Consider the following 27762-nt stretch of genomic DNA (forward strand, 5'->3'; position numbering starts at 1 on the left):
GCCATTATTATTATTATTATTATTATTATTATTATTATTATTATTATTATTATTATTATTATTATTATTATTATTATTATTATTATTATTATTATTATTATTATATCGTGCCACATTATTTGAATTACGCGACGAGTGGATGGTTTAAAGGCCCGCGAATTACAAATAACTCAGGCATAATTAATCATCATCAGCAGCAGCAGCAGTAGCAAATTGTGCCGCTGAATGGTGCGGGAGTTTTCTACGGGCGCACAGTGGGGACTTCGCTAATTCGCACAATCGTGAATTATGGCGTAGTGGGCACTTCGAAACCGTGCTTGCAATATGCACACGTTCCAGGAGAGTTTAAAATGGTCAATTTTACGCGCACCACACTTTCCCTTGCTTGCTGCACGGTTGAGGTGTTCACGCAGAAGCGAAAGCCTGGTTAGCGAATAAAGAAGGCGATGCGAGCGGGACCCGATTAGGCGGTCGCGTTTTATTCTTGAAGGACAAGCTGAAGCGTTTTCCAAGTTTTAACGTCCAAGCTGTTTAAGCCGGCCGTAAAAGCTTCAGTGGGTCCAAAAACTATCATCATCATGAAATGGTATGTCCCACAGAAACTGCGCAAATCCCGCTACTCAACACTCATCCACTAAAAATGAAAATGGCGACAGACGGGCGCCGAACACCAATTAAGATTTCTAGACATACGTAACCAGTAATTCAGAAAAGCTTTAATAAACCATTGGGATTAACCCAGTGATAAACACAATGGCAGCACGTTTCAGGTTCTCTGAAACATATTTACGGAGTGCTTGAGTAGTACGTACAACATGTGAATATACTTGGGAACGGGAAGGGCAACGGCGGCTGCGAGAAGACCTCGAGGCGATGGACGCCCTTCGCGAACGACGACGTGCCCGTAGATCTATGGGAGGTGCCAACGCTCGGTTTCAGCGCAAGTTGCCGGCTCTGGAGTTTGGACATCCGTGTCGTGTCTGTGAATGTCTGTGGTTTAACTCGAACCTCTCTGCGCTAAGAAGCAACCTTGAAACGACCCAGAGTCACCTAGCTAAAGCCTAGCAATAACCTTGAAGCAACCAGATCAGTCCTCATAATCGTCCAGTTTCGCTGTTTCAAGCCTTGCACGAATTAGTGCAAGCTTCACCATTTTTTACTTTGCACTTTGCAACACGCGAGTGCTATTGTCTTTACTATGAGTCACGCGAACGCCGCAAGGACGACGTGAACGCGCAACATGCGCGCCTCCAGGATAAAGGCGTTCGGGTGGTCTTGGAATTTTCGCACGACACGTCGGCTTTTCGCTCAAGGCCGTGTCCGCGTGATAGATGCAAGGCTTTCGCCTTAATGTACTTTCAATGATTTCACAAATTTGCAGTCACAGGATTGAATTAGCTGGTGTAAGACAGGCATAATTAGAAGTAATCGGGATATCACCTGCAAAGATAAGCGTCGAAGAAGAGTTAAACGCAATTAGATCGGAGACCACTCAGAACGCGCAACGAATAATAATTGACCGAAGCAATATAAGATTGCGCCTGTTATTCCAGTATAATTCTTGTGCTACATTATTATTAGGTTGGATCGTCCAGCATGTATTTAAAAAGAACAAAAATAAATTAAATTTCCTCTCGCCTAAATTAAACTTGCTCAGACTTTGTTGATAGCTCATTTTATCATCTGTGTCATATGCACAGGAAATAAGTACCAGAGAAAACAGACTCCAACGAGAGAGACGACACATACGCACAAGCGCTGTGTGTAGTCCTTATTTAAGATGAACTAACTTGTCCAAAATTAAGTATTGATGAAGCATATAGACAGATCGGCACTACGTAATCTTTTATTTATTTATTTATTTTTTGCGAGAGTAGTCGAAACTACGTGCACTCATATCACGGACTGACTTTAAACCATAACGCACGGGTCTCTACTTAAGGTCTTCTGGCGCAAATCCACGATGTTCAACGGCTGCCTGCACGGGGTGGCTTTCACTTTCCCGAGCAAACACTAAGCGCTGCCATCATTCGACAGAATGGGCGTCACCAACTTTTCTGTGCTGAACGCTAACGGAAACACCGAGAACGAATCGTCCGGATTCGTCTGACCGGGCGGAAGCGAAGCGTGCGTACTTGGCGAAGCGCCTTCACGCAGCCACAGGATGTAATACCCGGCGAACAGCGCCATGGCTACAGCGACAACGAAGACGCACATCACGGCGACCCTTTGCATGGCGAGGATCTGTTCCGGTTCCGGAAAGTACAGGTCCTTCTTTAGCACGTTCTCGTCGTATAGTCGGGACAAGTGCTTGAGCTCCGGAAAGGAGGACCGGGGCTGCTGCTTCTTCCTTTTGCAGTCAGGAACAAGCGTCGTCTCGGAACCCAGGCTCGAAAGTCCGATGCCTTCGGCTGGATTGGACGGCTGCCTGAACGGATTGAACTTGGACGCCGCGGACGCCTTCGTAAGGCCTCTCATGTCGGCAAGTATGTCGGCCGTCTTTGGTTGTTCCGGTCGTCGAAGGTCATTGGGCGCTCTCTTTCGTTCCCCCAAGTCGTAGACGACGTAGACCGGACGAGACTTTGCCTCGTTGACGTCCGCGGGCTTTGCCGGTAAGGAGGCTGCTCCGGACCGCAACGCCCTAGAGGTCTTTGCTGGAGACAGCAGTAGCGGGGGCTTCGCGGCGTTACCTCGAACTTCCTTAGGAAGGTTCGGGTCGGTATTTACACCGGCGGCGTTTGAAGCTTCACCGGCCTCGTCTACCGGTGCTAAGATGTCAGCTTTTCTTACCGGAGGTCCTGGTTTTGGCGTTTCTTTCTTGACATTAGACAACCTGGCTGTAAATGCTGCTGGTCGTAATGGAAGAGCCACGGTATTCCTTCTAGGAGCACTCGAAGGTGGTAGGTCAATAACAGGAGCCACTGCTTGCGACCGATGACGGTAATGGTCTGGTGCAATCCCTCTCAGAGCGGACTTGTTATCGGCAGCTGACGGTGCCGCTTCATTCCTTCGTCCTGCGTACTTCAACGACCTTCGAATGGCGGCGCCAGGAATCGATGGATGGCACACCATTCCTTCTTGGCCTTTCAGAGCCACCAATGCCTCGGCGCCACGTGCATCTGGTTTAGGCTGAAGCTGCATACTCTTCGATTCCTTCTCTGGCTGTCCGCTTTGAGATTGCGCAGGTTTTCCGGAAGTACTCACCCTACCAGGATAGCCGGCAGCAATAGCCGGTAGAGGATTTATCGAGTGCTTCCCGCCGTCATTCGAAGGACGCTCGTTCGGCGGCATTGCTGTAGTTTTCCGCCTCGATATTGGTGGATGTCGCAAGGAGATCATCTTGCTTCGTTGGGCGATGGATTTAACGCGTTGCTGAGGCAGTGCCAACTGAACTTGCTGTTCTTGTTGCTGTGGTGGCTGCGCGATTGACCCAGGCTTCCTTTCACCAGCCTTCTTGAGAGGCTGCGACGTATCGCGGCGTACAGGAAGCTTTGCAGCTTGCAAGGTTGGTTTCGCAACTTGCAGGCTCGGTTCCGGTTGATCCATATTTGTTTACGTTGCGAGAACCTTTGCAGAGAATGCGGAAGCTTAGCGCGAGATCTTCATCTTCTTGCTCTTCGTGCCTTGTTCTGACAACCAATCTTCTTCAATAGCAGAAAAACGCTAAATTATTGAAGAGAAAGGCTTAAGTGCCTCATCGGGTGCTCGCCTTGAAAAACGCGGCGTGCGGAACAAGAACCTCCCACTAACACTTAAATAAAAATGAGATAAAAATCAGGGTTTCGAGCCGGAATCGAACCTACGTGTTCTGCGTAGCAGTCATGTACTCTACCAGAAAGGCACGCCATTGCTTGAAACAGCTTTGGGTAAAGGCTCTATACATCCGTGATAAAGGCCTAGCAGTCACGTTAATGGATTTAATATTGAGTGGCAAAACTGTGCAATCGCACCGGGCCTCACACAATGTGGTTGAAAGCTGCCAGCTCATTACAAAAGATTGATGTATAATTCGTCATCATCTCCATTAGAGACAGCATCAACATAGTGTGCTGTGTCTGACGACCCCTTCCCCCCTACCATCCGCCCTTCAACGGCGTTCGCGCATGTGTGTATGGAAGCGGGTATATATATGTACATACAAAACGGGAAAAAAAATCGGGGTGGGTGGGTGTTTGAATGCCCGAACCCCCCTTCTGGCTACGTCAACGCCAAGAATGATATTTCAAAAAGCCGGGTAAACCCGGTGCACAAATGCCTTCTTCTCCACTGATATCGACTATAAAACAACGAGAAGCAGACATTTTTTTTTTTTTTGTCGTCGTGCACGAATATGAGAAAGGAGTGAAATTCACCCTGCTCGAAAAAAAGAAGCCTCGGGTATTGATGCCACTGCGAGTGTGCCATTGTTTCAATATTACCGTGGCACGTCACCTTCCTGCTATAATGTGCGCGGTAAGCGCAAGCGTGTCTAACCGCCGGGCATCTTATTGAATCCCACTCAAATGGAGGAGAGGGGGAAGGGAGGGAAGGGGAGGGGGAGGGGTCCTTTCAGCGCAGCGTGTATTAATGCGAAATGAAGGCAACCCAGATGACTGTTTACAGGAGCGCCTGTTCAGGTAGTCCAGCAGTAGCATGGGGATTCGGGCTGCATATGCTTCATGACTTGCTGATGTAGCAGCGCAAACAATAGGCCACCAGAAGAAGAGACGTGTACAGCAGCGCTGTTCGGAGGACATAAAGGACGACAAAATTCCAGTCTGTTCCACACCGTAAAAAACGCTGGACGACGAATCTGTCGCCTCTTTTCGTCGGGTGTTGATTTCCTGTCTTATTTCGCGAGTATTTCTAATCATCATCTTTATTCGTGTTGTTCCTTCGCTACTCTGTATTAAGCAATATAGTGCGAGCCGACGTTCACGAAAGACGTGGGTTGCCCTGTATTGTCCCCGTGTCATTAGGCTTATATCCTTGCGCTGCTGCGGCCAAATTCCTTAGGCCTACAAACCCTCACCGCACCCTCTCCCCCTCCGAGCGAACGTACAATGACGCTCCTCATCTTTTCCCTTTCAGAGCGAGCCTCTTTATCGCCACTCTCGTCGAGGCTCAGCACTCTCCCCTTCCCACCGAGCTTCACTCTCGCCCTCAGGTCACGTGAACACCTACTCCACCAACGCCGTCGCAGGCTCGACTACTGCTCCGCCGAAAAGCACCCGTAGTAATAAATGTGAGCTGCAGAAGCAAGCGCACTTGGGATTGTTGGGCAACGTTGTTTTATTACATCGGTAGTTTCACTTATGTCACACGAATGACGGGCATGTCACGTCATTCATCACGTCGTTGGGCTATCTGCGATATGCCCATTAAATAAAACGGGAAATGAAAGGGCTACCATATCATCACTATGTTGATAGATAGATAGATAGATAGATAGATAGATAGATAGATAGATAGATAGATAGATAGATAGATAGATAGATAGATAGATAGATAGATAGATAGATAGATAGATAGATAGATAGATAGATAGATAGATAGATAGATAGATAGATAGATAGATAGATAGATAGATAGATATCATTTACTGTAGATATAGCCAGCAAGGCGTGTCGAACCATCGTTAATATGCAAGAAAAATACTAGGTCAATGACGATGAAGAAGAGGCCCCAGATATGCTAAGCGCGCAGTCACGTGTCTCGCGTGACTTCAGAAGAAGAAGAAGCACCGCTCAAGGTAAGCCGCAGTCCCGTGGGCTCCGCAAATTTTCTTCTCAAGCACTGAGTCGATTGACTGTGTTCCCTTGAATTATTGACGTCTGAGCGCTCGAACAGTTTTCTCGCTTTTGTTTGCAGCTTCGGCAACCAGGTCCTGCTAGAAAATCTCGGACCTTTTGCAACACTACGGTTACACCCCGGAGGCGAGGCCTAACTCTCGTTCAGTGCGCACAACGTGAGTTGGTAAGTGCACAAATTAGACGTATGCTTAAAAATTCAGCGGCTAGAAAATTTTAAATCGAAAAAAAAAACCTTACAGGCTCCCTTATGCGTTCGCCTAAGGCGAATGCGTAGTCGAAAGTGATGTTGTTGTTTTTTTCTGTCGTTTTATTGATTGTCTCTCGCCCCCCTCGGAAAGCTTTCTTCACTTAAAGTGGTTTTGCACTGCCTCCAGGATCGGAGGCATTGCAAGCTGTGTGCATTTCACCTGGTTTTGCACTGCCTGTATTCTGTGTCTGCTTTGCGTAGCCTTTTGCTGCGCTGTTTATCTTTAGTGTGAATAAGCAACTAACTCAGTCAGCTACTTTGCACTGCCTGCGTGGTCGGCCCACCTTTCACCAAAGGAGGATGTCATTTCATGGCGCCATCATGTGACGTCATAATGGCTCACAACTTTTGGCGATCACGTAATGTGGCGACGTCATCACGCGATGATTTTTTTTTTCATCACTTATGTTGACGCCACCGACGCCGACAGCCAATTTTCGCGTTTAATGAGGCATCTAAGGCTTTTGCCTAAAAGTGAAGAGGAGACGTACCACCCACGTACAACGAAAATTCCACGTGTACGCCGATATGCGAAGGAGTTCACTACAGCTGTGACGTCACTGAAATCGGAGAACACGACATTTGCATGTAGTTACAGCGGAAGCGAATCCCTTTCAATATCGGTGTCCGCTCTACGTGACGTGTGACGTAACCAATCCCGCCAGGCCCTGCGCTGGCTGTGCCGACAGATAACTGGGGTCAAAATTTTGTAAGTTTGTTCTAAACCTTGGCGCGATATGAAAATAATCTGTTCTACAATCATTTGAGTTTGTTTTCGCGAAATAGGTTCATCCAAAGGAAATAGCCTATCGCAAAATCACGGTCACTTTACTAGAACATGAGATATGTCTACTTACAAAGTAATAAATTCAGTGTGCGGATTGCCGTTCCATATGTTTAGGATATTATGTGAATGAGAGGGAAATGTCCTCGAATTTCTTTTTTGACTTTTGTTGGAACCCCACTGGAACGTTATATAGAGTATAGGCTGTCCCCGGATACACTTACGCCTCTTGTTGAGAAGTTGGTGTATCGACTGCCTTACAAACAAAGTGTTAATCTTCTTGCGCAGCACGAGCCCTTCGGTGCAGTGTCTCGTTGCCACATCAGCGCCAAGGCGTTCCCCTGGCATGACCAAGGCGCATGGATGCCTTCATATGGTGAGGGAAAATATGCCACGATTTTATTTGTATTTTTTTTCCTTCATTATTAGATACCATGGTTGGAAAGTTCAAGGATATATCCCAGCTGTGGCGAACATTGTGCTGGAAGTTGAGCCAGGATGCCGCGTAAAATCGTGTACTTTAGCCTTTGTGCGCAATCGCAGTTACTAAGGCACATGCAGGAAGAATGACCAACCCAGTAGCCTCTGCAACAATCAAACTTCACGTCTAGCGGCACGAATTAGCACGCACAGAAAACAAAACAGTGCATATATGAAGAGGAGACCAGAGGGCGCTTTCTTCTCCGTTTGTTTTCTGCTTCGCCTTAATTCATGCGGCTTTTATGGAACACCAACTCAGTCGAGCAGCAATCCTACTGAGCTCCATGTCTCGGTTTTTCTCCAGTCAACGTTATTCTGCAAACTCGAGTTCCATTTTTACTGCGCTATGACTAGCGGCAACAACCAAAGGCAACAACTACTTCAGACAAGATTCTTCACGCAGCCCTTACCAAGCAATGAAACAACTCATATTTAGCGCAACTATCAAGTTAAAGTGGATGCGTGTTCTGGTGATACGGCAATAATCGCATTTGATTGTGCATTCATCGCAATATTATGGCAACGCCGCTTCTTTAAAGTCACGAGACCTTACCACATGTATGTTTTAAACCATATATGTTTTCGAAGCTCGTAGAGGGTATTAGCGTTCATTTTGACTGATTTCACTAGAATATAGAAACTAATTTCATTGCGATATGCGTAGCCCATAACAGACAAACGGGCTCAATGTCACTTTTTCCGTATACCTTTTGCGAAATACTTGTCAAAGACTTTTCAAAGACCCGTTTACTCGTATTTATAGGTGCACGTTAAAGAACCCCAGGTGGTCGAAATTTGCGGAGCCGTGGTTATGGGGAATCCAAAGTTTGACGGCAACCCCTCTGGCCGGGGAAGTACATAGTGTAAACGCGAAAAGGTACACCGACCAAAAAAAGGAACAAAGTTTACTTGACGTTTCGGCCCCCCATACGGGAGCCTTGTTCACAATCCAAAAAAGGAACAAAGTTTACTTGACGTTTCGGGCCCCCATACAAGGCTCTCGTATGGGGGGCCGAAACGTCAAGTGAACTTTGTTCCTTTTTTGGTCGGTATATCTTTTCGCGTTTACACTGTGGTTATGGGATGTAAAAGCCCCACAATGACATATTTCATTATACTTTTGCAGGAGCCATCGCCCGCCGTCGTCGACGCTTCGTGCGTTCGTGCTCCACAGCTTCGTGGTGCTCGTCGTGACCGTGCTGCTCCTCGCCACCGTGCTCACCATGAACATTGCACGCATCGAGGAAGGTCAGTGTGCACTGCAGGGATTGTCAAAAAATAAAAGCATGCGTGTGTCACTTGCCAGTTGGAACACCTTAGTGGAATACGCAGCGCTGCAAGGTTTATAAGAGGACAAAGACAATTATAGCAGTCTTAGTCTACCCTGTGCCGTCGTCATCGTAGTAGTAGTAGTAGTAGTAGTAGTAGTAGTAGTAGTAGTAGTAGTAGTAGTAGTAGTAGCAGCAGCAGCAGGCGTCACGCAGGTCACTTGACCAGAAAGAAAAGTGAATAAAAAATAAATGATGGTCCTTATTATTATTATTATTATTATTATTATTATTATTATTATTATTATTATTATTATTATTAGGCTAAATGATGATGATGATGCTCGATCACATACACGAGCGCGCTATACGATTCACTTTCCTACAGTTCTCGCGGCGTGGAATTATTTTTACAAGAACTGAGGGTGAATTCATAGTAGTATACAACAACTACTACTACTATTACTACTACTACTATTACTACTACCAATAATAATAATAATAATAATAATAACGATTATACTAATAATAACAACAAATTTAGTGGGTTTATGCGGTTTATGTGCCAAAACCACGATATGATTATGAGGCACGCCTCATAATGGAGGGCTCCCAGAAATTTCCACCGCCTGGGGTTCCTAAAGATTCATAGCGAGTGAATGCCTAATCAGGGTAGAAAGCAAAGGTAAAGCTGACGGTGTTATCCCATTGTTAAAGGAAGGGTGAGGCAGTTTTTTGCCTGTTTCATTCTGCGCATCGATTACGGTAATTCGAAGCCGTATATCGACGTCCTTAGTGCGAGCGACAAGCATTGTGTCGCCATCTATCGCTCTTTTGTAAAAAGCCTACCCGCGTAGTGTGCCTTTCGAGCGATCGATGGCGCCACGGTTCCAATGCAGGCAGCTCAACATATTTCTAAAATTAAGTTGTTTCCTCCTCAACATGGTTGTTACGAAAGGCTAAGAACAAGCACCAAAACCAATGCAAGGCACGCATCTTCCAAAGTCTGTGGTTTTCAATTTGAATGCGAGTATGAATTGACGGCGGTTGATGGTGGTTTAAGATGTTGGCGGGAAAGAAATCACCATAGGCGTGCGCACGGGGGGGGAAGGGGGGGGAGGCATGGGGGCGGCCGCACCCCCTATTCACCTCGGAGGGGGGGGGGCGCAAAGTCAGCCCCACACATTAACATAAGAGGGTGAGGGAGAGCGCTGCGACACGGGGGGGGGGGCGCAATGTCAGCGCCATACATTGACGTAATTGTGCGACGAACCTTCGCCCCCCCCCCCCCCCCCCCCACCCTTCCCTGGAGGGGAACCCTGCGCATGCCTATGGAAATCACGGTAGAGATTTAGAGGAGTCGTAACATGCGTATATAACAATATAACAATGCATTTTAAAAACAACCGAGGCTTGTATGAAAATAACAAGATAGCCAGTATGCTATTCTGTACTACATCGAGTAGCACACAGTTGCAATGAATATTACAGGTGTCTTCTCGATGCTACGGTGTTTGAAAGAGAAAGGTAATAAAGATGATTATGCGAGACAGGTCCGTACGTTCCTGGTCAGTTGCGTTAGTAGACAGGGAGATCGTTTATCTTAATCAATTTTAAAGGTGCACATGCGTCCTGCGCTTTGTAAACGCACGCCAAATTATTTCTTGTTTGTTGTCATCGATAAGTTTTTGCTAGTTCCTTCCTATGTGCGCACATGCCTAAGGTTATATGCTCGAAATTAAAAAAGAAAAGCGCAACGTACAGATGTCTTTTGCCCTTGGCGCTGTTTTTATTTCGAGTACGTCGTACCAAGTCGTACTAAGTCGCCCAAGCACCCGCGTAAGGCTATCTACACGTGATTTTTGCGTCGTCAATAAAGTTCTTATAAGCAGCTATGTGTCTTCGTAGTTTGTCCCAGTTTCTCGGGGTGTTCGTATTTTAAGCTTGGATGTCCGCAGTGAAAACAAATTTTCGGTAGTATTTGTTGCCTAGTGGCCTTGGTGTAAATGTCTACGATAGTTTTGGTAGAATACGCAGACTTTTCGGTCGTAGACACTCAAGATTGCTTAAAAAAACTGCACTTCATCGTTATCGAAGGGCACTTGCTTACGTAATACTTGGCTGAACACAGCTTTTCAGTGAACAACCCTGTTGGCAATAGCCCAAAAGCCTTGCATGGTATGTGTAAACAAAATGGCACGTTGCTGCATTTACAAAAGGAGCGCAAAAACTTTTATTAAAAGTGTACATTTTAGAAAATCGCGGCTTAGTTGTTTAGAATGAAGTTTTCTGCTATTTAGTGGACGCTCCATTCGTTGAATAGGAGGTCTCGCGCACGTGCGATTTCTAATGTTCATCTTTTTTTTTTCTTTTTACCTTCCAGCCATTGGATTTCCAGCCTCAAACAAGACACGTCGAGGATGTGGGTGCCGCACAATATTATACATAAAGAACAGAACTGCCCTCAAGGAATGCGCACGAAACAGAGACACTAAACCCGCACTTATAATAGATACTTTGAAAACTTCACTTTGATTTTTTTCGCGGTAACACAAACCTTCATAAAGGATAAAGACAAATTGTCAGTTTTTGAATTTAGCTACGATGCTTAAAGGCTTCTGCGTCAGTGTAACGTCACTGGTATCAAAGTGTTTTTTTTTTTAATATTTGTCCCGTTGCATCTTAGTGAATGTTGTTCTAGCTGGTTAAATCCTTGATATTACACTATCGTCCATACTTTCCAACTGCAAGATGTCTAAGTTATGTTACAAAGGCAGGTGTCCTTAAAAAGCTCATAGGTGAATACAGGTGATTGTCACAGCGGATGTCTGAAAGAATTGCCTAATTACACGAGGCTGCAGATTGTTCAACTTGTATGATAAAGTTGTGTGTGTAACGCTTTCCGGGTTCTTGGGGACAGAGCTACTGCCTATGAGTAATGCCAGGGGTAACACCTCAGGAAGCAGTTTTCTGACGTCTTGAGTCCTAACAGATGCAATTAACGTGTTCTGGGTAATTTGTATTTTTGACAGCTCACTGCTGTACTTTACTGCTGTATAAGTAGCATCACTCGCTAGGAAAGGAAATGCGCACAAGCTGTAGGTTGTATGACTATGCCTTTCGCCAAAAATAACTTCCATTATATATGTGTGCCTGTGATAGCCTGGATATATATAAAACATGAAAAATATGCGCACTCCAGGAATACGTTTGTTTTTTCTCTCCATCACAGTGCTGAGCCACGCGTCCGAGCGATTGTTGTTCTGCGATGCCAAGCAATGTGAATACGAAGGTGAGAAAAAAAATAAAAAAAACATTCGTTTCTTTTTTACGAGTAGACATTTTGATTTTACTAAATCATCCAGTAAGTCAAGAGGGACAGCGGAGTTAGTCTACTTACTCACAAACACGCGTGAAAATCACTTGATTGGAGCAATACATACTTAGTCTGTTTTTAAGAGGCCTCCGCATGTGGTTAGCTACGATTAGTTTAAAAATAGGCGGCCTACCTCTACTCAAAAAGAACCTACAAAATATGGGCTCACATAGACAACGTTTTGAGCGCTATTTACACTTTTCAAACTGTTTACCCAGAGGAGTTACTATTACGCAACTTCGTTTTATCTGCTCGTGGGTCACAAACGTCGATATGTTTGCTTTTGTAGTCTATCTAACAATAATCGAAAAAGAAGCATCGGACGCATAATTCGAAGGTTGCGGGTTCGTATCCCACCGACGGAAATGGCACTTTTTCGTCCACTTTAACTCAATTATTTTTATGTCATAATCATTACATTAAAGTTAAAAACAACAAATCATGTCCCCATGGCTTTCCTTGCCTAAGGGGGCCCTGCAACACTTTTTCAAATAATGACCAAGTAACGGCTTCACTAAAGGAGCTTATTTTCTGACGAGTCCACTGCCGCAAAAATTTTCAGAATCTGTCAAGTACGAGCGGAGTTAGAGATTTGTTGCACGCTGTAATTGCATTCTCTCTTCTCATGTCCCGACGAACGCACTGGAAGCTAAGCAGACCTTGAGAACTTTTTCTTTTTTTTTCTTTGAACGCGCGGCTAACCTTCAATGAGATCACGAACGCGGGCACGTGTCGGCCTCCCGCGGCGGACGCAGTAATTGTGCAACCAACGGTCAGCCAATGGCCGTAGATTTTGGGCGCGGTCATTTGAGTATATGGCGTCATTTGTAGAGAGAAGAGGGAACGATTTTTAGCTGACTCTGATAGTTAATTGTAAATTCCCGGCCACTTGCTGCGCTATAACGTTTGGCTCACGTTTTCTCAGCAGTCTCGACTACCGATCGACAGCGTTTTTCTGACCATGCTGAAAAAGATTTGAAGGTCTCCTTTAAGTGTCTGTTGGTTTCATTGTTTGTTTGTACCAAAGAAACTATCCCCTCGAAGTATTCCCTTTCTTTCGCTCTTTAGGAATCGAAAAAGGAAGTACATGGCGATTAGCTGACGGTATATGCGTACACTTTAACAATAGCCACCATATCCTTGGCTTGAAAACTTGGCGCACGCCCCTTCGCCACTTTAGTATCAACAGTGCCATGTCAAGCTAACAACGCCCATGCAGTTTGTGACCTGAAAGAGTCTAGCGCGCGGCGTTGAAGCAAGCAAAGGCATGCAAGACGACGATTATTGCTCTGGAACAAAAAGAACAAAAAGCCATGGCGGCGAGTGTGCTGCGATCGGCGCTGACTAACGCTCCTAGGTTTAAATGCGCATATATACCCCATAAAGTGGACGGGAGGATGACCGCCGCCGTAGCTCAGTGGTAGAGCATCGGACGCGTTGTTCTAAGTTCTCAGGTTCGGTCCCTGCCGGCGGCAAGTTATCTTTTCGTCCACTTAACTTTCTTCACATTCATATCCTCAATACTGCAAATAACATCCTCTACACTTTCCTTGGCATTATTGTCTGTTAGTTATCATTATGTAATCTATACTCACACAGCAGTATGTTTCATGCTGTACTTTATTTGTGTAGATTCTTAATGCTGTTGAATAAATATCAGTGTGCAATAGGAGGCAGATGGTGACTGGCAACGTTGTCGAATGAATAAGTCCTGTATACTTTAGTTGCTGAACTTTGATTGCTAAGGCTGTTAAATTACTATTAACCTGCCAACCTACCAACCTGCCCTGCTATATTTGCTGGGCATAATCATCGTTAATCAAGAAGAATCTTTCTGTCCTGTTCTAGGTGTGCCTAATGTCGATAGATATAGGACTTCTCGTCATGTTGTAGCACGAAGACACAAATACAACGACACGGAAACATACAACAGAACCTTTGTATTTGTCTCTTTGCGCTACACTATGGCGATCAGTAAACACTAACAGGCCCAAGAACAAGTTCTTCTGCAGATAGAGGACTGTTAAAGCGAATTACAGTTCCAAAAGTGCGGATAGTTGGCCTTGTCGATTGTACATACTTCAAGGAGCAGCTGAAAAAAAATCACAGCATATCCACAGAGTGAATGATGATGAGTGGGCGAAGCTGCGGAGGTTCATCGGTAAACCGTGAATCTTCCGTGAATTCTGCCCAGTACATCATCACCGACGTGAGATCGGGCGCGTTTATACTAAAGGTTCGATGAGTTATGACGACTTGCAGCGCACTTTAATTTTACATGTACGCTGTGAATTTTCATTGTTTAGAAAACCATTGCTTAGAAAACATCTGGCGTCTTTCGTTAAGCAGCTGGCGTCTTTTCGTTTTGCTTTAGAAACATCTGGCGTTCTTTCGTTTTGCTTTTACAAAACATCTGGCGTCTTTTGTTGGTTTATTTCATCAATCAACGGCGTTTTGAACAAAATTTTTTATTGTTTAACCACGCACAGGAGAAATCTCACCAGGCACTACCTTGGAGGTAAAGAATGGCTGCTAATGGAATGAGAGACAGAAGAAGTCGGCTTTTAGCTACGCTGCGAATTTTTTATTGTTCAACAACGCACAGGAAAAATCTCCCACCGGCTACACCTTGCAGGTCAAAGCGTAAGACTGGTTACATACTACGCTACGAGGGACGAACGGGTGCCGCTATAAGGAGCTTCGCCCCTAAAACAACAGGACAACAGAACAGCGGTCTGCGCGTTTTCTTCAGTCGCCCTGTCGTTTTCTTGCGCTGTTCCTTGAAGCATTACAGTTGCTTGCTTCGATAATTCCTGTAACGTGACTGCCAAAATTTCGGGGTGTCTGACGTTACAGCGCGATTCCTGAACGCGAGCGTGGACTGGTCGCTGAATCCGTGCGACGATTTCTACAAGTACGCTTGCTCCCGCTGGAAAGGACGCCACCACGTGCCAAACTACAGCGACGAGCGCTCCCTGTTCACCGTGCTCAGACGGACGCTCGACATGGACGTGCTGAGTGAGTGAATACGACCGAATATGAATGTCTAGCTTTTCATGAGTCATCCCCATACCTATATTACATAGTGTAATTTTCCCGACATCGTTCTCCAGTCAACCGTTTAAGAGATGGCTAGAATGGCGATGTATGGGCGAAGACGAATTTAATAGATACCGTATTTCCTCGCGTATAACCAGCACAAAACGTTTTTTTATTTGTAGCTAAAGTCAAAACGAAAAGCGCAAATTCCGGTTTGCTAAGGTGGCTTCTTGGCAGTGATGCAGAGTTATGCAAGGAAGATAGCTTCGCGGTAACGCGCGGGGATCATTTGTAGAAAATTTTTTGTGAATCGCTGTTGATCGTGCTGGTTAAACAGGAGAAAATACGGAAACGTTCGCTCGTGCTGAGCAAACTTGTCACCACCTTGACATCATGTTACGATTGGTGAAGTAGTCCACAGAGAGAAGGCAAAGGCAGTGGCTGATTTGAGAGGCTACTTACCTGAAACTACCGTATTCTTATCTAGTCACGACTGCCGTATGCAGCAGCGGCGTAGCCACGGGGGGGGGGGGGGGGGGGTGTCTGCGTGTGTGTATGCGTATATATACACGCAGACACACAAACGCACACACGAACATACATAAAGTATGGTTGAACCCTCCCCCCCCCCCCCCCCCCGAAAAAAATTTCTGGCTACTGCCCTGGTATGCGGCGTTTTCAATTATAAACGAAGCTAACCCCAATTTGTTTCTATGCAATTACGATAATGTCGCCTACTTATTCGACCGAATGGTTGAGCAATTTATAACCCGCTTGACAGAAAATTGATTGCTCAAGTAGTTGATGAAAAATGATGGCAAGGGATGAGCGAAAAGAGGCAACATACTTAAATTATCGTATATAGGCACAAATGCTGTTTTCAGCCTTTAGAACTAAAAATAGAGCTTGACACTTCAAGTACAGTTTAATTAGTTACAATGAGAAAAATGTCGAGCGTATTTCTTCCACCGAAATATTTAGTCTATGCAACCGTCTCATAAGTTTCTTTCCTGCAGGCATACTGAACGCGACTCTGCTCCCAGAAGAGCTACAGACGCCCAACCAGAAGGCTGCGGCTCTGTTGGCAGGCTGCATTGATAGGCGTGAGTGCATTTGCTTACAGATTTAACACTTATAGCAATTTATATATATAGAAGTGAGCTTAGGCTGCAATATATGTTTCGCATACATTACTTGGCGTTATGTAGCAGGGTCACCAGAAGCTTTATGTAACAGTTCCTTGCCCCCCCCCCCCACCTCTGAACCTCCTCTCCCCCCCCCCCCGCTACTGGTCACAATATTTACTGTCTGTAAATGAGCCAAATAGCCCAGCAAACAAGTACTGCTGGATGACGCCGAGTAAAACACCCTAAAAAATTATGGATGTTTGAATCTCACTTGTGTGAATTTCGCTTAGAGATTCTAGCTAATGACGAAAATTTTTGCTGAAGTAAAAAGAAAGGAATATTAACAAAGTATATGCCACATCTTAGTGTGCTTTCTCTCAAGTCTAGGTTCATTATATTTGTGGAAATTAGGGGTGTGGGAATAGTGAAATTTTATTTCTAATCGAATTGGAATCGATAGTGCCGAAATGTGGCCAAAATATCGAATATCGAATCGCATATCGCATACAAAAGATTTTATTGAACATTGAAAGAAAGAACAAAGTAATGAAATCTGCTCATGTCCTCGAGCACATAATGCGGTGAGTGACTGCTACCGAAAGACCACAAATTGTCATGCAGAAACACAAGCTGTCCTACGTGACCTGGCTTCACAGCAATGGGAAGGCACAGCGCAACTGAGACAACGGACAAGAATATGCAACACACATTCTCCATTGTCTCAGTTGCGCTGTGCCTTCCCATTGCTATGAACCAACTCGCCCAGACTAAAGTCTTACTGGCTTCACACTCGCTCGCCGTGATGTTACGGTGATTGCTGCAGTTGAATACAGTAGCAGGACCTGGAAATATCTTATTTACACGAAACGTTAAAGAAAGATAGATGGTGACAGTTTTATTACGCGCTTGTTCGGGAGGTTGTTTTTTTTTTTCAGCCTTTATGGGCGCGCAGGCATGTTGATAGAAGAGCCACTATTCCAGTCAGCAGCGTCACTCCTAACGGCTACCAGAGGGAGGTACGATAGCTAGTTTTTTTCTTTCTTTCTTTATTTTTTTTTCTTTTTTTTGCCCCTGTGGTCGCGCAACACGGCTGATCTGACAACGATAATGCTGTGCTTCATCGTCATGAGTGCTCCGGGCCCAAAAATCTTCGGGCGCCCGTTCGCAGCAGTTTTTTAACTGCGAGCCGGAATAATGGGAGTTTCTGAATGAGTCGTGCGATGTGGCAGTGGCCAATGCGCAGCGTTTCGCGGGCCAAAGTCGGGACGTTTTACGGCGCTTGCGGCATACGCGAGCGAACTGCGCAAGAAGTCCGTGCCTTCGTTTTGGAAGCGAAGTTGTGAAGGGCGCGACAGTTGTCCCATGTGTGTGCGTGTTTTTTTACGTGCGGAAATGGCACAATCTTTTTTAAAATAAAAATGCGCTTGATTTTGATGCAGGATATAGGTGATAGCTAAAGTCAGTTTTACCCACCCCACCCTAACCAAGTTGCACAATTTGCCTTCGTCTCGTTTTAGATATTCGTCCTGTAGATTTATTAGTAGAGCCTTAATTAGCGGGGTCTTAATTAAATGGTATTAATTAGTATGGTCTTAATTAATCTGGTCTTATTTAACGCGGCCTTAATCAGCTCAGAATCCAGAGGTCGACGCGTATTCAAAGTATTATGCATACGAATTTAGGTATAAAGAGTAAGGCCCGTATTTACAAGCCAACCTTATTCCGATATGTTTTCCCTTGAGTGCTTCGCAAGGGCACCCCACGTGTTTCGGAAGGGCACAGAAATGGTAAAAGGTTAAAAGATGACTACAAGACTGTTTTGTGAATACCGGCACGTTTTGTTTAATAAACGCACTAAAGTGACAAAACCGATCAGGAAAACGCGAGGTAAAGGTGGTTTGGGAATACGGGCCTTTAAGACTAGGAAGAATAGAAACGTATGCGTTTGATGATGGGCTCCTTTTGAAACAGGCCGACTGAACCGTCTAGGCGTGGCTCCATTTGCCCGCGTGCTGGATCGGCACGGTCTTTCCGGATGGCCGCACTCGAACCCGAAGCCTCCCGAGCCGGCGCTGCTCGTGGGTGAGCTTACCCGACGACTGCGGCTCCAAACGTTCTTTTCAACCACCGTGTCCGTGCATCCCAAGGACGTCTCGCGCCGTATGATCCACGTAAGCGTAAACATGAATGAATGAATGAATGAATGAATGAATGAATGAATGAATGAATGAATGAATGAATGGGAATGGAGGGAGGGAGGGAGGGAGGGAGGGAGGCGAGGGAGGGAGGGAGGGAGGGGGTAAATAATAACAATCATACCGTTTCACGCCCCAAAAGCACGATATCATTGCTAGAGACGCCGTGGTGGAATGATCCGGAAATTTTTACTACCTGTGGCTCTTTGATGTGCACCTAAGTCTAAGCATACGGGCCTCTATCATTCCGCCTTCATCGAAATACGGCTGCCGCGGCCGCTATTCGATCCCGCGACCTTTGGGTCAACACTCAAGCGCCACAACCACATTACCACCGCGGTGAATAGGAGGGAGGAAATGAAATAATATTTGGATCAACTAAGAATGTTTATTTAAACCCCAAAATAAAATGGCCTAAAACTCAACTGCATCCACATTCCATAGTCCGTGGCTACTTGCGGATCCACAGAAGAAAAACTGATGGTTGATCACACGTTCATTTGTATCGGTCATAACACGAAAGTGAGACTTCTCTTCGTTGAACAAAAATGTTTCAGCGTCATTGGAAATCAGGAAATACAAGAACATATATTTGCACAGTGTGTTATTATGACTCCATTAATTTTTCTTGTTTTTTTATATGCACACACACCACCGAGTCACTAGATCATACCTCACTGCGCTAAATGAAAACGACTAAAATATCTAGCTTGGTTAGCGGAGGTCACTGACGTGAAGAGAAGAGGGAACGATTTCTATCTGACTTTGAGAAATAATTGTAAATTCGAGGCCGCATGCTGTTCTATAACGTTTGGTTCGCGTGTTCTCAAAAGCCTCGACTACCGATCGGCAGCGTTTGAGCATGTAGTAAAAGAGAAATACGATCGAGTTGTCAGTCCTTGTGTACATAGGCAGACGGCAGTGCATCCATCGCAAGTGCAACGTAAATGTAACTGGTAGCGAAGCTTCCAAGAGGCCCGTACGTTCAGAAAATGGCGGCTCATCAGCTGCTCATGGGGCTTAGCGCCATCTGTGTGAGAAGCGAACACCTCCGGCGGAAACAAAAAATAAAGCGGATATTACGCAACATCCGGTATTTAAGGGACGTCATTATGTTAGAACTAGCGCGAAACTTGATCGAAACGTTGTTTTCGTAGGCCCCTGATGGCTGAGGACTCACGCAAAGGCGAGCCGGCGAGTCCATGGCGAGTGCGCTTAAAGCCAACGCCAGCTAAACTAATATCGATTCATGACTAGACAGTGGTGTTTAGATGCGCTGCCGTTCAATTCGCCTTGGTTTTCACCTTGGTGAATTTAAGTATTTTTTTACGTGTTCCGGATTCTTATTTACATCCATCGGGACGTAATATTTTTCACTTACGGACAACGCCCACGACGATGACAACCGTATTTTCTGCGGCACGCGTGCCTGTCACGTTATTACCCACATTCCCCTACACCATACCCCCCCCCCCCCCCCCCGCAGAGTCTTCTTATCCTTAAGCATTCACAAAATAGAGTTTGCCGAATCCTATCAGCCAACGGTAGATCGATTACTGTTATGCATGAGACATTACAGTATCAGATAAAAATCATGCGCGGCGGCCAAAATCCTCCTGAAATGCTTTGATCAAAATCATCTCTTGAAATAATTAGGCACACAATGTTACCGAAATTAAGCATTGTGCCTGCCGCACTTCTGAACGTTGTCTGCAATGACATTTGGAAGCCGCCACGTTTTCTAGCGCCGTTCGATCGTTTTGTTCTGTACTGTTGTATACGTCTAGTGTATCGCGAAAATTATACATTTATTTGTGAATAATTTAATGAAACAAATATCAAAACTTCTACAAATAGCCTCGTTCCCAGGAGCCTTAATTACCCAGAAAAGCGGTACTTCTCAAACTCATACTTCTCTCGTATTTCCATAAGTCAACTTTTCGCGAAAGTTAAGTTCTGTTCTTGAATACGTGACCTTGCTCCCAAATTGTGCCCGCCGAGTTTGAATTTCAACGCGTACATGTATCGACCTGAGATGAATGCAAGACGAACTCGGAAGTTATAAAGGCGAAAGCCTTACATGCCTAATCAAACGCGAAAATTACCGTCAGCAACACGAGTGATGCAAGACACCATCACGTGAAGACGTCACAGATCGCCAAAACATGTGACGTCACGTGATGACGTAATAACATGACATAGTCGCTTGGTCAAAGGTGGGTCGAGCCCGGGGGCAGTGCCAAACCAGGTGAAGTGCAAGAAGCTTACCATGCATATGATTCTGGAGGCAGTGCAAAACCATGTTAGGTGCAGAAATTGGAGAAAGCTTTCGGAAGGAGGCGGGGGAGGACTAATACATCGATTGAGAAGAAAAAGATCGCGAATTTCGCCTTCGAGTCGTCTTAGGCGAATTCACAAGGGACCCTGTGAGTTTTTGAACTATGAAATTCAAAATAAATGCGGACGACAGAAATCGGTAAACCCTCTCGTATTTCACGACCCGCCATGGTGGTCTAGTGGTTACGGTGCTCGACGCGGCGGCGGCATTTTCGCACCGGCGGCGGTGCGAATCCAGGCCGCGGCGGCGGCATTTTCGATGGAGGCGAAAATGCTTGAAGCCCGTGCAATTACATTTAGGAGTACGTTAAAAAAGCCCAGGTGGTCTAAATATACGGAGCCCTCCACTACGGCGTCTCTCATAACCCTTTCGTGATTTTGGGACGTTAAAACCCAACAATTATTATTATTTTGTATTTCACTCCCAGGTACGTGTTATGCTGCTTCTATTCGAAACGCGGCTTACATCGTGCCGTATCGGAACTTTTGTGCACATTGCGAATTCAATGCCACAAGCCGCCGTCGTAGTTTTTGACGGCATCGTTGCCACCACGTATGCCGTTTCGCCGACAGCTGAAAACTGCACCTACTTAAGTAGATAACGCAGTTAGGTCGTACGGTGAAATCTGGAATTTTGCCACAAATAAACGAACGCGTGTTTCGTCAAGTGAAGTTTGTTGCGCCTCAGACATCAGTGGCTGCGTCGTACGAGCAAAATCCGGAGTCTGCTAGCGTACGGAAATGCGGCCCTCGAAAGTGCACCCGTCACGTGCGCACTTGTATGCGCCGTTTTCCAGTGATTGATGCTCTCTCAGTTCTGGGCTTGTCGGCAATCAGTCGTTTCTGATACCGTAATGTGATCTTTTATCGAGGTCAGTTGCTGTCATTTCACGTTGCCACATTTCATTGTTTCCTGGATATGAACAAATGACCGTCGTTATTGCCTGTAGTAACTGGAGTGCTGTGCTGTAAGCGCGTGGATGAAGGTCCAATTCCCGGCATGGAAGAAGGAAACAGGAAGAAACATTGCGCAATGCGCAAGAAAGAAAAAAGAACGAAGGAAAGAGAAAGAAAGGAAAAAAGGAAAGAAAGAAAAGAAAGAAAAGAAAGGAAAGAAAGGAAGGAAGGGAGGAAGGAAGGAAGGAAGGAAGGAAGAAAGAAAGAAAGAAAGAAAGAAAGAAAGAAAGAAAGAAAGAAGGAAAGAAAGAAATTTTCCCGATAGATGAAGGGGGCTCTTCGTTTTTCTATTATCCATCCTGCACTTTACTATTGATGTTGTGTTGGCGCGCAGCCCACGTCCTAGAAGAGTAACTCTACCACGGCAGCATTCGAACGTTTGGCGCGCATCTGCGTGCTAGTCTCTGGGCGGTTGAGGTCTTGTGAAATCGACGTTTCGCTCGAAAGCTCTGCGTCTCAAAGTCTAGCGAGGCATTACGGACGGGTCAGTGAGATACTCTGATGGGGGTGAGATACTCGTCTTCCCATGCAGCCAGAGTGAAATCAGGTTGACACTCACTGTACCCCCTTTGTGATGATATATTTCAGCAAGCCAGTAAAGGGCATCAGCGAAGCAATGTGAAGCCTACTCGCGTGTTGGTTAGGAGCTCCACTCTCCAAAACCGAGAGGGCGGGGTGGCTGGTGGCGCAGTAGTTAGAGACGGAATATTTCGTTGTTCATTAAGCCGAATATTTAGATGACTTCAGTTGTCTATATGTATACATGCAAATTACAGATACCGGTTATGTGTGCATATTCAGACCTATATACTGGTGCAAATATTTCCGAGGTAACACACATCCGTAAGAGCCGACGACGGCAAATGATAATGCCGGGCATATTTTAAGCAGACGTCATTTCCGTGACGGAAATTACTCCGTTCAATTCTTAGTAGAGCCTTGCATAAAACATTTTCGTGGTAAAACGAACTGACCAGTACTATCCACTAATAAACCCACTTTTAAACACATTGACAAATTGCAAAGAGCAGGCATGTGTGATACTTAGTGTTGCGGTAATGTTACTGAATACAGTGTTACGGACAGTATCGCCTGTAAATCTCGTGAAGCAAACACTATTTGTGAATTAGTCCTCTGTATGCATTCTATATCATTTGCCTAATGTTTAACACCGTTTACAAGGCAAGTCGCAAATATTTCTGGGATCATCTAGGATAGTGCTTGCTGGAGCTACGAGACGAAATGGGGCGTCGCACACCTGTATGCTTAGATATTTTCGAGTGTGCCATCCCCCTGAAATATGAAATGTAAGTGGTTTGTATTTTGCGCACATCTTACAGTTGGACGAGCCGCAGACGCTGTTATCAAAGCCGATGCTCCTGGAGATGAACGTGCTGGAGAAATACCGCCTGCTTGTGACCAAGATGATGCATGTGTTCCGGGACAGCGACGAGAACATACCGAACAACGTCCTGCAAATGGAGATACAACTCGTCATGGTTAGTGACTGTCGCTGGTACTTTATCATGTGTTTGAGGAAGGCTAACAAATTTGGAGGCGTGTCTGCTAGTGGCCTTCGTCGGCGTTCGTCGTAGTAGCGTAGTGGCGTTCATCTGTCCTGCTGTATTCCTTCGGTTCACTTCGTGTTTCGCGAGCTGGCGAATCGGATCTCGGAGGCCACGTAGAATAAAATGCGTGGTTGAGACATTCTCTGCCAGGCGCCGCAACGATCCCAGCTGCTCAATCTTTGAATCAGCTTAATTTTAAATAATATTTAAAAGTTAGTTGGCCCTTATCATGAGTAAAGTTGTGCTTCAATGTGATATATATCCAATATAATTGCAAACTTGAACCTGGAGCATCTATTTCTATTTTTAGAATACTTTTTTTCGGAATATTTGAGAAACCGGAAGTCAGTGCTGGACCGGGAGTGCTTCTAGGAGAAACGAGAATGTCGCCGGTATTCGTGCCACTAATAATATATTTTCTTTAGACACCGATTAGGCGTGAGGCCCAGCGCGTTGTTGAGGCTAATTCATGTTTACATAATGACTCGTGAGCCGTATGAATTGATACAACACCCAAGGAAGAGGCTAGATTAGCCGTTAGCGGAATCAAAAAGTTGAAGTTTACATGAGAATTATTATGCCGTATGGGGAGTCAAACTGCAAAACGGCAATAATGGTATTCATTTTATGTTTCGTATATCCAATTGTGCGTTGAGCGCATATGAGTGAAAGCTTATTGCGATTCACGATTAGCGCACGAGCCACTTTTCACGACTACGACAACCTTGGATCCTTTTGGAGACGTTAAATATATCTACAATTTGACGGGCACAAACTCGTACTAGAAAATGGGTCGTTGCAGTTCCACACAGACGTGGCGAATTACCAAATTGATTTACATATTTGCATTTCCTGCGCCTTCTTACTTCCTAAACCATTCTTCCCGTGTGTATAAAACAATCCTATCTGGAGTTCGTATGACCAAGCTTTCAACATAAAACGCGCTGGTTCCAAGACTTGTTGGTGTTTCCCGCTCGAACAACGGGCGCAATTTGTAAATATGAACCGGAGGGTTTCCCGAATTTCCGGATTAGTAAATGGGGTATACCACGACTGCTTTGCCTCGAGTGATGGTTCTTAATCGGCAGTTACTGTACACCAAATTGGTGCAAGGCTGGGAGGCAATGCCACTCGGTCAACGGCGGTTGCTTTTTGTTGCAGGCAACTGATCTCACTTGGAAGCGGAAACGCAAGCACGCCGTCAGAGTCAACCTGGGCAGCTTGCCAAAGTCTCACAAGGTGCTTAGCTGAGTAGTAGACTCATTGTTTTTCATAGTATTTAATTTTAACACTTCTTTCCTAAGCACAGCAGATCAGCTTACAGAAAGGCATTAAATACCTTGTCTTTTAATGCAAGAGCAGGTTCATTGCGTAGGTTTCGCTTTTTGTTTCAACTTGGGGTGCTTTGGAAATAGCTAGCATCATGGTGATGATGATATTATTGATACTTTAAGCTTTCCTTGATCTCTTTGTTTCACGCAACGACTCCTTTACTAATCCGTAATATAACTCTTACTTTATGTAAACCCATATTTAAAATAGTAAATGACATTTCTCGTAATAATTTGGGATCGCTGGTTGGAATGAACAATAACGACTTTACTCTTATCACAGGTTTATTTTTATCTGCCTGGCTACCGAAAAACGTGACGTTATCGGAATGGTCGATCGTTCAATGCCATTAGTATTTCTGAAATCGCTATGAAAAACACAATACGTGGGTGCATCCTCGTCAAACGATGCTATAGCTGTCAGACACCAGCAGACATTGTTCAATTCTCATACGTCAATGTACAATAAACAGTGAACTAATCCTGTGAAGAGACGATACACTTTCGAGTTATTCCGATTCCTATGAAGGAGGGATGAACCATTCTTTTTAAATGCGAAGCATTTCTTAGCGAACCTCCGGCACTTTGGCCGTTTCTATCTACGTATCTATCTATCTATCTATCTATCTATCTATCTATCTATCTATCTATCTATCTAGCCGCCTACGTCTGGGCGCTCTCCAGGTCGTGTCCATAACTTGTAATATACCAAAATTGGCATAGCAGGGGATCAGTGTATGACGAACACGATCCACTGGTCATGACATTAATAACGCAAAATACCTGTCGCGTACGTCATGAAACCCTTTCTCTCACTCACGTGTGGCACATACCCGAATACCAGAGTTCATGTTTTGCGGGTATGCGCCACAGGTGATACAGTCTCGACTAACGCAGTAACCGCGAACACACACACATTCATACGCAAGGAAAGTGATAATAATTGTTGGGTTTTATGTCCCAAAACCACGATATCATTATGAGAGATGTCGTAGCGAAGGGCTCCGGAAATTTTTACCACCTGGTATTCTTTAACGTGTACCGAGATCACACAGTACACGGGCATCTAGCATTTTGCCTCCATCGAAATTCGACCGCCGCGGCCGGGATCGAACCTGAGACCTTCAGGTCACCAGCCGAGCACCGTAACCGCTACACCACCGCGGCGGACGCAAGGAAAGTGAGGAAACTGAAGACAGAACAGCCCTGGAGGACGCTCAACTACCATCCACTCGTCCACGTGACCCGCAACGTGGACCACGTGGATTACGCGAAAACCGGGATCAATGCTTCCTATAATAAATCTGCCGAGAGAACCAGGCCTCTCATCATTGCCGGTGACTTCAACATTGATTTATCAAGACCGAACAACGCCTGGTCCTTATACTGCGTGAAAGACGGCTTGGATATGGACAGGGCATCAAAAGACATCGCTGCCAAGTCCAGGACAGGAGGCATCATAGATCATTTCATCGTAAGAGGCATCCAGGATTTCCACCAGCTGTACTCGCACTTAACTGCACTTAGACCCCTCGCAGCCGCGATCACGAGCGGATCCGAATAACAAGTCCGGCCATCTGCTGGGGCTCACTGATCACGGTGATGACCAGGGGCGTAGCCAGGGGGGGGGGGGTTCAACCCCTCCCCCCCCCCCCGAAAAGTTCAGTTTTGCTTGCGTATATATACACGCGCACATACAAACGCACGCACGAACATACATGAATGGTTGACCCCCTCCCCCCCCCCCCCCCCCCGTAAAATATTTCTGGCTACGCCCCTGGTGATGACGACCTTGTTCAAGAACTCTCAAAAACCCCTTCTACACATGCCCACCGGTTCGTGCGTGCGTGCGTCCTCCGTCATAACGGACAAGTATAAGCATAACAACTCTAACAACTGCAACTGTGACTGTAGGGTACGTGCAGTGCGCCTGCGTGTGCCACTCGGCTGTGTATATATCTAGGGAAACTTTCCTGAATGAAGCTTAGTTGCGAGTAATGCCTGTCCTGCGCATCTGTGTTTGTCTTGTTCGGATTCGCGATAGCGCGAATCCGAACAGAATATAAGCACTACATATCATATATATCGTACAGAAGAACATAAGCACTACATATCAGCTTACCGCGTCTGTTGTTGGTAACACCCATGTTGCTCTTGGCATCGTTACGCAACTGTAAACAACTGGTTATATAATACATATGAAACTCCTCGACCTATGAATGTGCGTATACCACTTCCACATTTCTCTTGCGCCATTCCGTAACGTTTCGCTCAATGTGAAAAATTACGCCACAGTCACCATCCCGCGCAGGCTTCGCATAACATCGATTCCCACGGCACGTGGGATCTGCCGAATTTTTATCATATGTAAAGTACTTATATGTTTATTTTGTCTGTGTGCCTCACGAATGTGTTACTGTGATATCGCCTGCAGTGGAATTGGGCGCTCTTTCTGAAGACCATCGCGGGAGATTTGCTGGACGTGAGCAACGACACGCAGGTGGTCTCGGGAAGTCCAGAGTTTTTCTCACGTCTAGCGAGCATACTGAACAACGCCTCGAGGTATGTGTAAGCTGCGTATGGACAAAGAAGCAAGCAAGCAGTGATCCGATCAATCAGGAATGTTTTAGTCGGGGTAGTGCGGCACAAAACACAGATATGCACTCTCATCTGCAGCATAGCAGGTCGTACTCTAAGTAGATTAACAAAGAAAGGGCCACTAGCACCAATGGCGTAGCCGGGGGGCGGATCTTCCCACCCCCGCGGAAATTGTTTAATTTTGTATGTGTATATATGCACACATACAAACAACTGCTCATACAAGTGTATGGTTCAGCCCCCCCCCCCCTGAAAAACATTTTCCGGCTGCGGCCCTGACTAGGCACAATTAACGTCACGACTACTAATACCCACCGCGGAGGGAGAAGGTTGCACGGCAAGGGTGTTGTACGCGTAGGTTTGTTGTTGATTCTTTTTAGGGAGCGCTTAAAAACTATTTTTCAAGTGATTGCTGGAATTTAATGAAACTTCCCCCGTTAATGTATATGTGTGGGCTTATTTCGAATATGCAATAATTTTCAAGGCACCGGGATATATTATATCACTGGAAGGCCTTCAGGGTCGGCTCTGACGTGTCTGTGCAGATATAAAACTTTGTTGCGAGCAGCTTTTTGCAACCTATATAATACATACAGGGCACCACAGCCCAGAGTTAAAAACTATGCCGACGCACTCTATGACGACTCGACCAAATGCATGTTG

The 27762-nt window shown here is 45.5% G+C and overlaps 1 protein-coding gene across 1 annotated transcript in view; it reads left to right on the forward strand.

Moving 5' to 3' along the window:
• The first annotated feature begins 7182 nt into the window (after nt 1-7182).
• Nucleotides 7183-27762, forward strand: part of LOC119375594 (neprilysin-1-like) — a 32907-nt gene continuing 12327 nt past the window's right edge. Inside the window, exons 1-10 of the mRNA XM_037645811.2 lie at nt 7183-7199; nt 8430-8551; nt 10955-10993; nt 11804-11863; nt 14804-14965; nt 16003-16089; nt 18085-18284; nt 22943-23101; nt 24332-24409; nt 26936-27063. Coding sequence (XP_037501739.1) covers nt 7183-7199; nt 8430-8551; nt 10955-10993; nt 11804-11863; nt 14804-14965; nt 16003-16089; nt 18085-18284; nt 22943-23101; nt 24332-24409; nt 26936-27063 — 1052 coding nt within the window. The remainder of the gene's footprint in view (nt 7200-8429; nt 8552-10954; nt 10994-11803; nt 11864-14803; nt 14966-16002; nt 16090-18084; nt 18285-22942; nt 23102-24331; nt 24410-26935; nt 27064-27762) is intronic.

The sequence above is a fragment of the Rhipicephalus sanguineus genome, chromosome 11, assembly GCF_013339695.2.
Source record: "Rhipicephalus sanguineus isolate Rsan-2018 chromosome 11, BIME_Rsan_1.4, whole genome shotgun sequence".
NCBI classification, from domain to species: domain Eukaryota; kingdom Metazoa; phylum Arthropoda; class Arachnida; order Ixodida; family Ixodidae; genus Rhipicephalus; species Rhipicephalus sanguineus.